The 18,724-nt window shown below is 42.0% G+C and overlaps 1 protein-coding gene across 1 annotated transcript in view; it reads left to right on the top strand.

The window, feature by feature from the left end:
- Positions 1-13,883, top strand: part of FUT10 (fucosyltransferase 10) — a 63,852-nt gene extending 49,969 nt beyond the window's left edge. Inside the window, exons 3-4 of the mRNA XM_082863634.1 lie at positions 3,592-4,427; positions 13,441-13,883. Of these exons, the coding sequence (XP_082719760.1) occupies positions 3,592-4,427; positions 13,441-13,665 (1,061 nt within the window). The 3' untranslated portion in view covers positions 13,666-13,883. The remainder of the gene's footprint in view (positions 1-3,591; positions 4,428-13,440) is intronic.
- Positions 13,884-18,724: the final 4,841 nt, after the last annotated feature.

The raw sequence follows: 18,724 nt of genomic DNA, 5'->3' as shown, positions 1-18,724 counted from the left end.
CTAGATAACTCAGCTGGTTCCTGAGCCACATCTGATACCTTTCAGAAACTGCTCAATATCACCACTCACATTCTAGGTCGTGATATCCTCAAAGAAGTATTTTAGGTCTGTTATGGTTCTAATTTTAGAATTCTGAAGTGTTTACCATCTGAAGCTCTAAGTTTAGGAGAGGAGCTTGCTGGGCAAAATGACATACGTTTTTTAATCTTCCTCAGGGAATTTTAGTTTGGAAGAAAAACCTGTTTTAATGTGATCGTGTGTGTGTGTGTGTGTGTGTGTGTGTGTGTGTGTGTGTGTGTGTGTGTGTGTCTTAGGGAAGTAACTAGGAAATACTTTTTAAAGTAGCAAATAATGGGAAGTGTTTCTGGAAAGTTAGGTCCCTTAAACTTTCCTCTCTATTAAAGAGGCATTCCCCCACTATTAAAGATAGTCCCACTCCTACAAACGAAACAGAATTCAGGTGTATGAGAACCTCAAGCTCTCATTTTTAAAAAACTGTGTTTGTTTTTAGGGCACAAATATAAATAAATGTTTCTTGCTTAGATTCTGCAGGCTTTTTTTTCTACTACAGATTGCACATTTGAGGGACCTTATGCTCTTCTCTCCTTCTTCCCAACATCAAAGTTCCAGGAGCAACTTGGCTGAAAGAGCCTGGAAGCCTCGCCTCTAGTTACAATGAACGAAAAGCTCATTATAACTGGTACCAGTTTCAAGTCTCATTCCTATTACCAACACACAGACCTAGATATTGGCCCTGAAAAGGTCTCGACAGCCATTTTTAGTTCCTCTTATAATGCTTCACTGATGTAGCCAAACACTGATGAAAGGCAGGCCCTCTCCATTCTCTGAAGCACTGGAGGTAGGCTTTGTGTCTTTCTGCTCTGCATTTTGGATCTTTGCCGTGGCAACCACAGGGTAAGGCAGCTTAAGAATCACCCATGTGCCAGATAACAGCGGCAGACAGCCACTCGTGTGGCCGTCTCAAGACACCTGTGCTGGATCCCCCATTAATTCTAGACCCACATTAGTTTTAACCGTATTCCCTGCAGTCTCTAATCTTACATCTGGATCCCTGCCTCTGACTCCTATGGGTTGGACTCTGGTTCTTCCTGTCCCAGGCAGATGGCCTTGATTCTCTGCTCTGCCTTTGGTGGAAGCTTTATGTTCTAACTCAAATTTATGGGTTCAGTTCCCATTGTTGGCCACTTGACCAGCCTAGAACCTTTATGAGCAGCAGCTAGTTCAATGTGATAAATTGCTTTTCCTCTCAAGTTCTCTTTCATGTCTCCATGTTTGGCTATTAACCATTACTGACCATCCAGCTCTGCATGCCATTACATTTCAGGTGTGTGGATGAAATTCTTTTTTGATGCTAAAGGTCCAATGTAGCAAATGCCAAGTAAACAAATATGTGACCATTTTTAGATGTTAGTCTTTCATTCCTGATCACCGAGAAATGAAAGCCTGTTATCAAGACGGTAGTATGTACTTTCTTCAGCAGTTTCTATGGGCTCAGTATATGTCTTCCAGCATAATTTTATTTGGTTTCTTTTTAACATCTTTATTGGAGTATGATTGCTTTACAATGGTGTGTTAGTTTCTGCTTTATAACAAAGTGAATCAGTTATACATATACATATGTTCCCATATCTCCTCCCTCTTCCGTCTCCCTCCCTCCCACCCTCCCTATCCCACCCCTCTAGGTGGTCACAAAGCACCGAGCTGATCTCCCTGTGCTATGTGGCTGCTTCCCACTAGCTATCGGTTTTACGTTTGGTAGTGTATGTATGTCCATGCCACTCTCTCACTTCGTCCCAGCTTACCCTTCCCCCTCCCCACATCCTCAAGTCCATTCTCTAGTAGGTCTGTGTCTTTATTCCCGTCTTACCCCTAGGTTCTTCATGACCTTTTTTTTAATTATTATTCTTAGATTCCATATATATGTGTTAGCATACGGTATTTATTTTTCTCTTTCTGACTTACTTCACTCTGTATGACAGACTCTAGGTCCATCCACCTCACTACAAATATCTCAATTTCGTTTCTTTGCTGAGTAATACTCCATTGTATATATGTACCACATCTTCTTTATCCATTCATCCGATGATGGGCACTCAGGTTGCTTCCATGTCCTGGCTATTGTAAATAGAGCTGCAGTGAACATTGTGGTACATGACTCTTTTTGAATTATGGTTTTCTCAGGGTATATGCCCAGTAGTGGGATTGCTGGGTCATATGGTAGTTCTATTTTTCGTTTTTTAAGGAACCTCCATACTGTTCTCCAAACCTTTCTTGATTAACTGATTCCTCACTGATGTACTGTTGGCATTAAAGAGTATATATTTATTAGAGAGAGTGTGCACTGGCATTAAATAATTAATCTTTATGAATCCTACCAGAGAATATGTTTTATTATGCTGGAAGAATTTATTTGGTGTGTTTTTCCCTAGTGGATGCTAGGAGATGGATTTTTGTGTGTGTGCCATTTTCTTATATTTAAAAAATCAAATCACAGGGCCAAAAAATCATCAGTGTCTGGAACACCTTAGAAATTCTGTATTACGTATTGTGATAATTGTCTTAATTCTTCTTTCTCAGTTATAGAAATAACTTTTTCCTGATTGGGTCTCCACGCACACAGTCAGGAAACAATGGCTTATCATATCCATCATTTCTGTCTGCACATTATCATGTTTCAGAGATTTCCCCAATTAATCTTGTGGAAGCTGGAATCACTCATAACTATAATCCTGTTACGCCTTCTTTATTTCTCGATGTGCTTGTTAATTCATGGCCATCCTGTAGCAGTCTGTAACATAGCGCTATTATCAGCTCTTAAGTCCTTAAAAGCCTCTTGTCTACCATTTTTACTAAGGTTGATTCGCTGCGCTTTGTTGAAATTGATCATTTTGGATTTAAATATTATTTTCCTGTATATTTGTTCTGGCTACTTTTGCATGATTTCACTTTTTTTCAGTTAATCAATCTGCCAAGCTGGTTGCTTTTCCCTTTTTGGCTTCCTTTCTCTCTCTCTTTTTTTTTTTTTTGCGGTACGCCTGCCTCCCACTGTTGTGGCCTCTCCCGTTGTGGAGCACAGGCTCCGGACGTGCAGGCTCAGCGGCATGGCTCACGGGCCTAGCCGCTCCGCTGCATGTGGGATCTTCCCGGACCGGGGCACGAACCCATGTCCCCTGTATCGGCAGGCGGACTCTCAACCCCTGCGCCACCAGGGAAGCCCGCTTTTTCTTTTTTAAGAACTCTCTATCTCTTCATTTCTCCTTCCCTCTCTTAGGCAATGCCTCTGGAAGAAAAGCCAGGAGGCAGTGGAATAAATTCTTTAGAATCAGGATAGACACTTCTCCCATTTCCCTTTTCATAAAATGAGAGAGGGGGTCCCTTTCCTTGATGATTCTCTCCCTGAGCAGTTTCTAGGGTGAAAGCTTCATGACTGACTGCCAGGCATTTTGCAGACACCGTAATATGCTACTTATTTATAGCCTCAAACTCCTCTGTATACTAATCTTACCAGGTGGACTCAAACTTAAACCCCAGAGTTCTTTGGACACACTACATTGTCTTTTCTTCTCCTAGGTACTGACTTTAACATAGATAGCTTACCTCTGCCTCGGAAATCCCATCACGACTGGGCCCTTTTTCACGAAGAGTCTCCGAAAAACAATTATAAGCTCTTTCACCAGCCAGTCATCACCTTGTTCAACTACACGGCCACCTTCAGCCGGCATTCCCACCTGCCACTAACTACCCAGTACCTGGAGGGCACAGAAGTCCTGAAGTCACTCCGATACCTGGTCCCCTTGCAGTCCAAAAACCACCTTCGGAAAAGCCTCGCTCCTCTGGTGTACGTACAGTCCGACTGTGACCCACCCTCAGACAGAGACAGCTACGTTCGAGAGCTGATGACATACATCGAGGTCGATTCTTACGGCGAGTGTTTGCGAAACAAAGCTCTCCCTCAGCAGCTGAACGGTCCAGCCTCTATGGACGCTGGTGACTTTTATAGGATCCTTGCCCAGTATAAGTTTATCCTTGCTTTCGAGAACGCGGTTTGCGATGACTACATCACTGAGAAGTTCTGGAGACCTCTGAAACTGGGGGTCGTCCCTGTGTATTACGGATCACCCAGCATCGCAGACTGGCTTCCAAGTAATAGAAGTGCTATCCTGGTATCAGAATTTTCTCACCCTAGAGAACTGGCAAGTTACATCAGACAGCTGGATCACGACGACAGACTGTACCAGGCCTACATAGAATGGAAGCTGAAGGGTGAGATCTCGAATCAGCGACTTCTCACTGCTCTCAGGGAACGGAAATGGGGGGTGCAGGACATCAAGCAGGACAACTACATCGACGCATTTGAGTGTATGGTGTGCACCAAGGTGTGGGATAACATTAGGCTCCAGGAAAAGGTAAGCAAATCCAGGTTTGGCAGAGAGGTGCTGGGATGGCCGTCTTGATGTTCTCTGCTGCTCTGCATTATTCTGTTGCAGCTGCCCCATCACTGGTCCTCACTTCTATCAGAGAGGCCAGGCTCTGAGGCAAGGATGACTATTTCATTTCTATTCTTTGAGGACTGTCATGAAGTTTACCAGTCCTGTCCCTCTTCCTGAAGGCCTTAAATTCTCCTTTATTGTTTCTTCTGGAGGATAATATACTGCAGGTGCTGGGCAGTAATACAAGGAAGCTGCAGGGGAAGGAGAAGGCCAAAAAATTTAAAATATGGAAAGTTCTGAATCTCATCCACATGGTCAGTCCTCTAACCTCTCCATCAAGGCTGTGGTTTATGCCAGACCCCTTATGCTCATGCCCCATGGACTGCCATTTTGAAACTTATTTTCATTTCATATACACACTCAATTAACCTCTCTCTCTCTGTCTCTTTCTGTCTCTCTCTCTCTCACTTCCCGTCACTCCCTGATTGTTGCTCTTTCTGTGTGTGGTACACACACATGCTTATTAATATAAAGAGAATATTCAAATAATGTTGGAGATAACCCTTAAAAGACTTCTTTTTCTTAAATTATTAAAATTAAAGTTCTTAGTAACATCTTCAAATTGTAGATGCTCTTTTTTTTTAAATTAATTAATTTATTTTTTGGCTACATTGGGTCTTCGTTGCTGTGTGCAGGCTTCCTCTAGTTGCAGGGAGCAGGAGCTACTCTTCGTGGCAGTGCATGGGCTTCTCATTGTGGCGGCTTCTCTTGTTGCGGAGCACGGGCTCTAGACACGTGGGCTCAGTAGTTGTGGCACGTGGGCTCAGTAGTTGTGGCTCGCGAGCTCTAGAGTGCAGGCTTGGTAGTTGTGGCGCACGGGCTTAGTTGCTCCGCGGCATGTGGGATCTTCCCAGACCAGGGCTCGAATCCGTGTCCCCTGCATTGGCAGGCGGTTTCTTAACCACTGCACCGCCAGGGAAGCCCTCTAGATGCTCTTAATGTTTATTTGCTTACTTTATTATTTATGACAGGAATGGTTCCACTTTATAGAGAAGCGAATTCATTAAAATGAAACTTGTTGAAAGAAAAAGATTACTTTCAACTATCTTTGAAATCTAAAAAAAAATGAGATGGCCCTACTTGGCTGTCACCCATCATTTCCTTGACTCCCATATACACATAACGTTTTATCTAAATTCTCTGAAGGCAGACAATTTTGTTAAATATTTAAATGTTTATTTTAGCTAGCATAGAAATTTCAGGGCAAACATAAACCTAAATAGTGTGTGGAATTATTTTAATGTATTGAATACATACTGTATGAGGCTTTCATGTGCTAAATATGTATATGCTTAGACAAATTTAAAATATGTGAAACATTATTTTCCTAATTTTAATAATGATGAGAATTTAAATTATTTTATCTGGTTTCTTATAACAAAGTTTTATTCATAAAATCTTTATTTTAAGCTGAGCGTCTTGGTCAGCAACAGGAACACTAAATATTACATCATTCTTCTCAGGGAATGCATCCTGATTTCCAGTGACTTCCTTTATGACCTAATTTGTAGGGCCACCTTACAGCAAAAACCAAAAGACACACACACACACACACACACACACACACACACACATACACATGCCACTGCAAAAAACACATGAGAAGGTAGAGACCACATTAATTGCCCACGCTATACCAATGATTGACTCGGAAAATATATCAAGGCAGAAAACAGAACTTCTGAGGATGAAGGTTTGCCTGGGCTCATTTTCACGATCCTTTTCCATGTTGGAGATTATATTCACAGAAAACTGAAAGAAGCACACAAACCCTAACTGCTCCCGCATCTCACAGAAACCCTATTGGGGTGATTACTGGGGACTGGAAAAGAGAGTATAGTGACATTGGGGAATAGCTTTTTCAAAGATATAGGAGGATACATACATTCGTGCATTTCCCACGGAACCAGCTCTCTGGTTGTGGTATTTCAGAGTGCCGGAAGGTGGTGTAGTTGAATGCCCTTCTCTCTGGAGTCTTTGAGGAGAAAAAAAGTAAGCTGTCCTCCAGCATGCTCTCATTCCTCCCAGAGAGGTGGTCAGTGGAGGTGACTGGAAGGCTTTGCTTGCATTTCAGAGAACTTGGTACAATTCTCAAACGCAAATGTGCTCATTATTGAAAAGCAGAACAAAACATACCATGAAAGTAAATTAAAGGGTATTAGGCCAGCTGTTTTCATTTGTGTTTATAAGATTTGTTACAGCTTATATATATGGTATGCCTTAAAGTAAGCTATGTAAATGTTTCTTCACTTTTTCTCTTTCAGACAAATAAAAGCTGAAAGAAATAATTTGATCTCCTCAACTCGGTTATTTTTTATCTTACAATTGATAGTAGTTTAAGTCATGGTATTTAGATGTACGAAACACTATTAGAATATTCAATGCATTTCCCCTTCCTCTATTCTGCTTCCTCCTGTCATAAACGTACAAACCTAGTATATTAGTTATCTACTGCTGTTTAAACAGTAGTGCCACAAACTTAGCGGCTTAAAACAACAAACTTTTGTTATTTCACAGTCTCTGTGGGTTAGGATTCTGGTCATGGCTTACCTGGGTTCTCTGTAAGGCTGCAATCAAAGTGTCAGTCAGGGCTGGGTTCTCATCTAGAGGCTTAACTGGGGACAGGTCTGCTTTCAAACTCACATGCTTGTTGGCAGATGCAGTTTCTTGAGGTTGTAGGACTGAGGGCTTCAGTTTCCTGCTGGCTGTAGGCTTTAGGTTGCCCTCAGCTCCTAGAGGCCACCCACAGTTCCCTGTCCTGTGCTTCCCCCACATGGCTGCTTGCTTCCTTAAAGCCAGCAAGGGAGGGGGAGATGCCAAGACCAGTGCTACAGTCTCATGAGTGTAACCACATACATGTAATCACATACATCCTCTCACCTTTGTCATATTCTATTGGCTAGAGGCAAGTGACAAGTAACACCCACAGTCGAGGGGAGGGGATAACATAAGGGCATGAATGCCAGGAGGTGTGGATATCATGGGGCCATCTTGAATCTGTTCCTCACACCTAGCGAATCTGAGTGGGCTTATTCTCGGTGTCGTTTGCTTGATTTATGTAGGGGAAAGTCTTTCAGTATTGAAGAGACCAACCCAGGAGTTAATGTTAGTTAAAGAACATTTATTGATACATTATCCTGTCCTCAAAGAGGCTATAATAGGGGAGACAACATGGAATAACCAGGAATATAACTTTACAGAATTGGGATAAACTTAAAACAATTAGCTTTATTGAGGTATAATTGATGTACAATAAACTGCATATATTTAAAGTTTACAGTTGGATTAGTTATTACATGTGCAAACGCCTGTGAAACCATCACTTCAGTCAAGATGACAGACATTTCTATTCTCCCCTAAACGTTTCCTCATGTCTGTTTGTAATCTATCCCTTTTCCACCCGCTTCTTCAGGCAACCACTCATCTGCTTTTTGTCACTTTTGACAAAGAAGCCAAGGCAGTTTTCTAGAATTTTGTATAAATGGAATCATGTAGTGTGCATTCTTTTGTGTCTGGCTTCTTTCATCCTGCATGATAATGTTGACGTTTATCCACAATTCTGTGTGTATCAAGAGTCCATTTCTCTATATTGCTGAAGTTTGGATATACCAAAATTTGCTTATCCACACGCCTGTTTCCAGTTTTTGGCTGTTACAAATAAAGCTGCTGTGAACATTCATGTACAGATCTTTGTATGGATATATGCTTTCACTTCTCTTCCGTAAATACCTAGGAGTGGATTGGCTAGGTCATATGGTAGATGTACGTTTAATATTTTGAGAAACGACTAATTTATTTTCTAGAGTTTCTCCATCTTACATTCCTGCCAGCATTGTATGAGAGTTCATTCATTAACAGTTGGTGTGTGGTCATTCTTCTAATTTTTGCCTTTCTATTGGGTGTATAGTGTATCTCACTGTGGTTTAATTTACATTTTCTTAATAACTAATGATGTTGAATATCTTTTAATGGCTTATTTGCTGTCAATATCTTCTTTTGTGATATATCTCTTTAAGTCTTTTACTCACTTTTTAAAAACTGGGTTGTTTGACTTGTTATTCTTGACTTGTAAGAATTCTTTATATACTGTGAATACAAGTCATTTGTCAATTATAAAATTAACAAATGTTTTCTTCCAGTCTGTGGGTTGTCTTTTCATTTTCTTAATAGTGTCTACAGAAATGTAGAGTTTTTAATTTTGATGAGTCCAGCTCATAAATTTTTTCTTTTATAGCTTGTGCTTTTTGTGGCTTGTTTAAAAAAATCTTTGTCTAACCCAGGATCTCTAAGATTTGCTTCTGTTTTCTTCTAGAAGTTTTGTTGTTTTAACTTTTACATTTAGGTCTGTGATCCACTTAGAGTTCATTTTTGTGTTGTGGTATAATGTAAGAGTTGAGGTTTGTTTATTTGGATATCCAATTGTATCAGCCTCATTTTCTGGAAAGATTATTCTTTCCTGATTGAATTACCTTGGCTTCTTTTTAAAAAACTCAATTGGCCATATATGCATGGGTCAGTTTCTGTGCTGATCAGTATACCTATATTTGAGTACTGTTGCTTTATAATAAGTCTTGAAATGAGGTAGTGTTAATCTTCCAACTTTGTTCTTTTTCAAAATTATTTTCACTATTTTCGGTCTTTTGCTTTTCCACATAAATTTTAGATTCATTTTGTCAGTTTCTACAGAAATGCTTGATGGGACTTTCATTGGGATTTTGTTGAATCTATCGGTCAGTTTGGGGAGATTGGCAACAATATAGAGACATTTAATCAATAAGCGTGATCTGCCTGCTCATTTACTTAGGTCTTTAATTTCTTTAAACAGTACGTTTTCAACTGTAATCTCTTCAAATATTTTCTCAGACACTTTCTTTTTCTCTTCTCCTTCTGGGACCCCTATAATTCGAATGTTGGTGCATTTAGTGTTGTCCCAGAGCTCTCTGAGACTGTCTTCAATTCTTTTCATTCTTTTTTCTTTATTCTGCTCCTTGGCAGTTATTTCCACCTTTTTATCTTCCAGCTCACTTATCCGTTCTTCTGCCTCATTTATCCTGTTATTGATTCCTCTAGAGTGTTTTTAATTTCAGTTATTGTGTTGTTCATCACTGTTTGTTTGCTCTTTAGTTCTTCTAGATCCTTGTGAAATGTTTCTTGTATTTTCTCCATTCTGTTTCTGAGATTTTAGATCATCTTTACTATCATTACTCTGATTTCTTTTTCAGGTAGGTGGCCTATTTCGTCTTCATTTATTTGGTCTTTTAGGTTTTTACCTTGCTTCTTCGTCTGTAACATATTTTTTTGTTGTATCTTTTTTTTTTTTTTATTCCTGTCTTGCTGGTTGTTTGGCCTGAGGCGTCCAGCACTGGAGTTTGCAGGCAGTTGGATAGAGCCAGGTCTTGGTGCTGATATGAGCACCTCCGGGAGGCCTCACTCTGATTAATATTCCCTGGGGTCTGAGGTTCTCTGTTAGTCCAGTGGTTTGGACTCAGAGCTCCTACCACAGGAGCTCGGGCCTGACCTCCAGCATGGGAACCAAGATCTTGCAAGCTGCATGGCACAGTCAAAAGCAGTATAATTTACAAAGAATAAAAAACAAAATAAAATTTAAAAGATAAAAAATATATTAGGAATAATAAGAATATAATTTAAACAACTGCAACAAGGTAAAACAAAACCACAACAGAAAAAAGAAAAAAAAAAGGGGGGGAAACAAGCCTAAAGGAGCAGAACGATAACAAAGTATAAAGAATAAAATAAAATTAGAAAAATAAAAGATTTATTAGAAAACATAAAAATATAAATGAATCAACAGCAAGGTAAAACAGAACCCCAATCTAAAAGAGGAAAAAAGAAAAAAAAAGCCTTGGCTATTGGGGGTGGAATTTAGGCAGGGGTGGAAGTTAGGTAGGGGTGGGACCTAGTCTAGGGTGGTGACATTTGAGCCTGGGCGGGACAACATTCAAGCATAGGGTGGGGCCCCTGCCTAGGACCTGTGCGGAAGGGGAGACGCAGCAGATCCAAAGCGGGACCTCGGAAGTGTGGAGTTCGGAGTTTGGAGTTAACGCCCTGGGTGGCGGGGGGCTGGTGGGGCTTGGGCTCTGCAGGCAGCAGGAAGGCTCTGCGGGCAGAGGATTAGGCCCGGTAGCCCAAGAGGCTCCCCGGTGCCTAAGTGGACAGGGAAAGCGCTGGCCACGTTCCCTTCTGTTCCTCCACGCCACACCTCAGGGGTGTCCGCCAGCATCTCCCCTGTCCCCACTGGACCCCTAACTGTGGGTGGATCTCGCTGGGTGTAGGAACTCCTCCCCTCCCCCAGCCACCCCCCAGGGGTGCCAGGTCCCTGAGGTCTGGCCTTTACTTTTGCTCCCCCTTCCCTCCCTCCCACTCCCTCAGGACCCATGCGGCTGGAGGAGGCCTGTGGGCAGAAGATCAGGCCCAGGATCTCAGCAGGCTCCCGGGGGCCCAAGTGGGCGGGGGAGAGCTGTCCATGCTCCCTTCTGATCCTCTGCCCTCCCAATGGTCCCCCAATTTACCCCTTCAGTGTCGGATCCCTTCCCCTCCCCCAGCCACCCCTCAGGGGCTCCAGTACCGTCCCGCCTCCACTTCTCTTCCCCCCTCATTCCCCCCAACATTCCATGTACTACCTGGTCGCTGGGGGTTCCTCCCGTCCCCTTAGGTGTCCGTGGTCGCCCACTGGTGCCTGGTAGGTGCCCTGGTTGTGCAAGGATGTGAATTCCGCATCCTCCTAGTCCGCAATCTTGACTCCACCCCCGAAACCCTACTATCTTCACATTAAAAAAAAATTTTTTTTTGAAAAAGATGTATATGTGCATAGGTTAAAGTATCAAATAGTTCTGCAAAGTTAGTTTTAAAAAAAGTCTTCTACTTCTTTTCCCTTTTCTCCTTCCCTAGAAGCAGCCACTAATCACCATAGTTAGCTAATTATTTTGGTTATTACTCAATGTTTCTAAATAACATGCTCTTACACACTAATTTTTTGATATTCAGTGTTTCTCTGATTATAGATACGAGCAATGTAGTATACTATGATTTGTTTCCCTTTGTACAGCTTTTGGTTTCCTTCTAGTTAATACTTGTCTTATTTCTTACTTGTTTATTTTAAAATTTTAATCACTAATTCAATCCTTCTTGATTGTTTAAATCTCCTTTGAAGACATTCAGCTATACCAGGCATCCAGTTCATTTCATCTTGCTGAGTAAATCTCTCCCGGAGCCTTCTGACATACATCAATACGTCTGGCTGCCCTCTACACTGTGTAGAACATCAGCCTGAGATCTCCCTTCCCCAGCATTTTGGGAATCTCCTTGTCTTTTTCTGTTGTGTTGACACTTGTGTTTCCTGTATGTTTTCTTCCTTTTTTCTTAGCTTTCCCTCTTTTGTGGGTTGATTGTATCCTCATATAGCTTCCTGGTGTATGGGGGTTGCCTGAAATGTCTTCATTTTATTTTAATATTTAAGCTATAGTTTAGCTGAATGTAAACTATTACAATGGTCATCAGTTTTTCTCAGAATTTTGAAGGCATTTTGTTATTGGATTAAAAAAAACTTTAAATTTTGAAATGATTTTAGATTGACAGAAGAGTTACAAAGATAGTACAAAGTTCCTGAATTCTCTTCACCTGGCTTCCTCTAATGTTAACATTTTACATAACCATGGCACATTTGTCAACACTGAGAAACTAATATTGACTGTTAATACTACTAGGAACTGAACTACAGACTTCAGTCCTATTTCACCAGCTTCTCCACTCATATCCTTTGTCTGTTCCAGGATCAGATCCAGGATACCAGACTGTAATCACTCCTCATGTCGCCTTAGACTCTTTAAGTCTGTGACAGTTGTGCAGTCTTTCCTTATTTTTAATAACTTTGACATTTTTGAAGAGGACTGGTCAATACTTTGTAGAATGTCCCTCCGTAGGGTTTCTCTGATGTTTTCTCATGTTAAGACTTGGGTTTTGGATTTGGGAGAATAATACCACAGAGGTGAAAAAGGTCTTCTCATCGTATCATTTCAGAGGATAAATGATATCAACATGACATGTTACTGGTGATGCTAACTTTGATCACTTGGTTAAGGTGGTGTCTGCTAGATTTTTCCTCTGTGAAGTTGCTAATTTTCTCTTTCCACGAAGCGAGTCACTAAGTCCAGCCCACCCTCAAAGGGAGGAGAATTAAGCTTCACCTCCTTGAGGGAGGAATATAAAATAATTTGTGGACATATGTTAAAACCACCACAGTAATTAATAAATATCTGGGGGGGAGGTATTTTGAGGCTATGCAAATACCCTTCTTCTCCTTAAAGTTGTACTAACTAATGTTAATATTCATCAATGAATTTCACCACTGCTTTTTAACTTCCAGTGTTCCTGTCCAGAAATCCAAAACCATCCTAACTTCTGACCCTCAGAATTGGTCTTTTCCTCTTAGGAATGTTGTAGAATCTCTTCCTTTTTCCCTGTGTTCTAAAATTCCATAAATGGGACTTCCCTGGTGGCCCAGCGGCCAAGACTCCTCGTTCTCAATGCAGGGGGCCTGGGTTTGATCCCTAGTCAGGGAACTAGATCCCACATGCCGCAACTAAGAGCCCGTATGCCGCAACTAAGAACTGGCGCAGCCAAATAAATAAATAAATATTAAAAATAAAATTCCATAAGAATGTACTTTGGCACGAGACTGTTTATGTTGAATGGATTGAAGGACTGAATGAGACAAGCTATGTAACACGCCTAGCAAAGTATCTAGTGCACAGAATACTCTCAATGTTAGATTCTTTCTCCTTCAACTGTTCAGCGTGTAACTTTGTGAACTCTATGGAGTGAAGGTACTTGCTTCAGGGAACATGAGACTTGTGTTAACTTATCTTATGTTTTTAATTCTCCCCCCCCCCCGCCCCTTCTCTCAATGCAGGGCTTACCACTCAAACGATGGAAGGCAGACATTACCCACCTGAGCTGTCCAGAGCCTACAGCGTTTGCTTTCTCACCCCTCGCCCCACGTCGGAGCTCTTTGCGAGAGATGTGGATACCGAGCTTCCAACAATCCAAGAAAGAAGCCCAAGCGCTAAGGTGGCTGGTTGATAGGAATCAAAACTTTTCAACTCAAGAGTTTTGGGCCCTAGTATTCAAGGACTAATATCAAAAAGTGTCAGAGTTCTATTTTCTAGGTTGCCTTGATATCTGAATATAATAGCTGCTCTGTGGACAACCCACTAGGATGAGAATTAATGGGTGCAGTACTCATAGTGAGCTCTATTGAATAATAGATATGAGTTACCCCTAGGGGTCACTTCTCTGTTTTTTATAGTAAAAAAGAAATATTTCATATGAACACTGGTCACTTTCAGTGTACATGTCTGGACCCGCATGCCTGCCGCCTTGTGTGGAAATTCACCTCCTGTAGAATGAGTGTTTTCCTTGCTGCAAGGAAAGAGTCCTTGCAAGGAGGGCAGCGGGTGTAGCTGTGGGTTCTTACACTCACCTCACTGGCTGTGTTTATTGGTATTTGGCAAGCCCAGTGTCCCGACGCTGAGCAGGAACATGAAATGCGTTAGAACTTGGCAATGAGGGATGCCATCTGTTGGTTTCCAGGGATGTGAGTGAGTAGTGAAGGCTGCGTGGGGTTGATCTGCTGTCTCCCCAAATCTAAAGAACATAGCACATCTCTGCCTCTTCCATACTTGCAGCCACCTCTCCCGCCTTTCTTATCACCACCTTGCCCTGCGTCCTCCCCCGTTCCTCCCTGGAGCGAACGTCTTGGGAAGACGTGCCTCTTCCTTGTGTGTTTTGAGTGGTGAGTAGTTCCTTATGTTCCCTTATCCCACTGAGCAGAATAGCACAGAGAGTCCTGTGGTTCAGGCTGGACAGCCTGTGCGTTTTGATCGCTGTGAGCATGAAGCTGAGTGCCCTGGGGAACTCCAGTGGTGTGGAAGTGGATTTGTCTTGTCTTAGGGTGACGCGCAGCCTGCAGTGGAGGGCAGCCCTGCCAGTTTGGGAGCATTCCCTGTCATTTCTGATCCCGTCACAGAGCAGTTTCAGCTGTCTTACCTGGAGCTTCTACTGGAGCTTCTCGGAAGACAAGGAGAAAACACTGGCTCTCGTTCTCTTTCCTTGTGAGCGTGGGGTGGCTTCTAGATCACACTAAAGCCTGCTGCCACCCAATGTGTGACGGCTTTGATGTTCTTTATTGTGGAAAGACGTAAGCTCCAGAGGACAGGACGAGTCTTGGGTGCTCATGTCCCTGATGTGGCATCAGGGGAAACTGAGGAAAGCATACTCTCGGCACCAGCTGCCTTTGTATCGCAGGCCAGTGCCTTTCTGTTCCTGCCAAGGGTGATCTCTTCCTTACGTAGCTGTCTTTCTGGCTGTGCCAGAGAAATAAGGACTGAAACCAGTACGTTCTTTTAGCAGCAAGAGGGGTCACATTGTTTCTCCCCTCTGACTGGGTTCTTCTCCATCCCAGCTCTGCCATTAACTAACTATGATTTTAAACAAATCTCTTAACCTCCCTGGGCCTTAGTTTTTGTACCTAAAAAGAAGTGATTGGGCTGGTCTTGGAAGTTCTTTTCTGTGTGACATTCTTTAATTATCAAAATTTAAGAAGCTTCATTTTGTATGTGTTTTTACTAGGACAGTAACAAACTAGGTTAGAGCCACTGTGTGTTTTTCAAGGGAAGCACACTCTTCTTTAAAGGAGGAAGCATACTTATTGGGTAGTGTTGGGGATGGAAAGGAATTTATTTATCTCTCTGCTCTTTTATCTGATAATATCAAAACGGAAAGGATTGGAAAGCCCAGATTTTAAGTTGTATTTTAAATGGGTTTATTTGTTTGTTTCTTTTTGTTTTGCGATACGCTGGCCTCTCACTGTTGTGGCCTCTCTCGTTGCAGAGCACAGGCTCTGGACACGCAGGCTCAGTGGCCACGGCTCACAGGCCTAGCCGCTCCACGGCATGTGGGATCTTCCCGGACCGGGACACAAACGCGTGTCCCCTGCATCGGCAGGCGGACTCTCAACCACTGCGCCACCAGGGAAACCCATTTGTTTGTTTCTTTTCTTCTCTTTCTTTTTTCCCCCACTCTTAAAAAAAGCCCAGGATATGATTTGTGCCTCTGATGAGACATTATCGAGTAGATTCAGTTCTCCTTCACAATGCCTTAAGCAGATACCCCCCAGTGCTTATGTGCTGCATGTAGGTCTTTTTTTTTTAAAACTTATTTAATTAATTTATTTATTTTTGGCTGCGTTGGGTCTTCATTGCTGCGTGTGGACTTCCTCTAGTTGTGGCGAGCAGGGGCTACTCTTCGTTGTGGTGTGTGGGCTTCTCATTGCGGTGGCTTCCCTTGTTGTGGAGCACAGGCTTCAGTAGTTGTGGCATGAAGGCTCAGTAGTTGTGGCTCATGGGCTCAGTTGCTCTGCAGCATGTGGGATCTTCCCGGACCAGGGCTCGAACCCATGTCCCCTGCATTGGAAGGCGGATTCTTAACCACTGCGCCACCAGGGAATTCCCTGCATGTAGGTCTTAAACCCCAACATTTCATGTGTTTTTTTGGTTCTGCTTGGTTCTTCTTCACGAGTCCATCGATCAAATTCCCCCTAAACCTGTATGCAGTATGTAGCCCTGAGCAAATTTAGTGAAATAAAATCATTGCTCATTTAATATGGTATAAAAATTTTATGGAGGAAGAGGATAAAGGAGAGGGAATTTCATGGGATTAAAAATGAGGTGTAAGGCCTTCCCTGGTGGCACAGTGATTAAGAATCCGCTTGCCAATGCAGGGGACACGGGTTCGAGCCCTGGTCCGGGAAGGTCCCACATGCTGCGGAGCAACTAAGCCCTTGGGCCACAACTACTGAACCTGTGCTCCAGAGCCCACGAACCACAACTACTGTGCCTGCATGCCACAACTACTGAAGCCCATGTGCCTAGAGCCCGTGCTCCGCAACAAGAGAAGCCACCGCAATGAGAAGCCCGCTCACTGCAATGAAGAGTAGCCCCTGCTCGCCGCAACTAGAGGAAGCCCGTGCACAGCAACAAAGACCCAAGGCAGCCAAAAATAAATAAAATAAAATAAAGAAATTGTAAAAAATTTAAAAATAAAAATGAGGTGTATTTCAAGAAAATAAACCAAGGATTCTTTGGAACTCTTTGAGTGCCCATAGATTTGAGACTTTATTATTATTTTTTGCTTAACATATGTGTCTTTTGCAGTAGGGTTTTCATTAATAAGATAATGCCCTCTCGTCTGTGATAATTGCTGTCATGGAGTGATTCTTATCTGCAAAACGGGAGCTCTGCTTTTGGAGTTCCATGGAAGGCCCTCCGTGTATTTTAGCTGTGTTGACCCCATCATAAGACACCTTTCTCTTTACCTCAGTGACTCCATTTCTGAAATATGACTCAGCAAGTGTCCTACCTCACAGGCTGTTGTGTGGAACGGCTCATGACTGTGAAGGACTTCCTGCAGTGCAGCTTTCTGTTTAGTGCTTCAGTACGCTTTACTTGGATTTTCTCAAAGACTGATTTTCAAAGCATATGACGAGATGGGCAGAAACCTTTTCAGAAATATTGAAGAAAATGATTACTAATGTTAGTTAATAGTCTTTACTTCTTCACCTGAAAATGGAGGCAACTTTGACCTTTGGTCACGTAGCAAATATAATGTTTCAGAATCTGAATGCTGACTGGCTTCTTTGTTGCTCTTAAGGACTGGATTCTAGCAACTAAAATATCGGTTGAGGTTATTATCATTATTAGTAACAGATTGAATGCATACAGTGTTCTATGCACTTCTCAGAAATAAAGACAAAGGCAAAAATGAGCATGGTTCTTTCAGGGTCATACATTGTGTATTACACGTAGGAGAATGGCTCAGTATCAATAGAACACCTTAAGGATCTAAGCACAGTCCAGACCTGAACTTGAAATTTGAAATACCCATTGTAATATTGTGCATTAAAAATTATTAGTAGCACATAATTCCTGCTAAAGACAACAGTTCCTTAGGGGAATCCAGTGTAAAGTTAATTTTCAATGAATAATGTTGATTATCTAAAGTCAGGAGGGTATAACTCTGCATAAATGACATATGTCTTTCTTAGAATCTTCAAAGTAAACAGTATAGAAGCCCACAGGCCACAAATAAAGGTAGTCAGTTTATGTTTCAAGTACCTTTGCAATCTTGAATATTTTACAAAGAATTTCTTCGCCCTTCCTTCAGAAATTTCTTTCCTTTGTTTCCATTTTTGTTGTTGTTGTCGTTAGGTAATATCTTAGATAATAATATCTTTACCGTGTAATTCTAATGTCAACATATATCTTTATTTCCTTTTGATTACAGAAATGAAAATGCTTTAGGAACTCAGAGGGAATATAGAATTATGAGCTGTGACTGGAATGAGAAAGACCTGATTTTAGTCCCTACTCTTTGATGTACCATCTTTATTACCTTGGTCAAGTTATTCGACCTTTTAAAGCTGTATCTTGTTCATGTGTCATGTTTGCTCCCTGTGAGGTTGTTGTGATGATTAAGTAAGCTTGTGTTCATACTTCTCTCAGTAAATGCGAGCTGTAGTTGTTCCAGCTATCTGTGGCCATCACCCTTCTGTTTGTGAAGACCCGGGTTGAAATTGGTTCAGGAAAAGGGAATGACTAATGATTGGACCAGGGATGGTACGCTTTTTTTCTTCGTTTAGTTGTTTCAAACATATTTATTGTTATGAGATGGGCATTGTGGTAGGCACTGTAGCAGATACAAGCAGGACAATGGAGAAAGGTGTGAGGGGCATTGTGATACGCGGATGGTATTAAAACCAGGGACAGAGGAAAGCTTGAATTGTGCTATAACTGTCTCTCCCTTCCATGGGATTTCTGATGGAGTTTTACACAAAGTTTCCAAGAGCATAATGAAACTCAGCGACCTCTTTATAGTAGCTGTGCAAACCCAAATAAACCCAGTGCAATGAACTCCGGTAAAAGGTGGATTTGAACATATAATTTAGATTTGAAGCCTAAGGAGCATCTTCTATGGCCTTTCTGTTTCTCAGTTCTCAGTCTTAGGACCAGCCTGTTCAATGTGCCAAGAGAAAGGAGAGAAAGTCTGTAGGTCCTCACCCTGCTTACTCATTAACCAAGGATCAAAACAGGAATTAAAGAGGGGAAAACCTCTTAGGAGACAAGCCCTCTTTGCTCTCC

The sequence above is a fragment of the Leucopleurus acutus genome, assembly GCF_964270905.1.
Source record: "Leucopleurus acutus genome assembly, chromosome: 21".
Lineage (NCBI taxonomy): Eukaryota > Metazoa > Chordata > Mammalia > Artiodactyla > Delphinidae > Leucopleurus > Leucopleurus acutus.
This window is presented reverse-complemented; position numbering and strand designations above follow the sequence as displayed.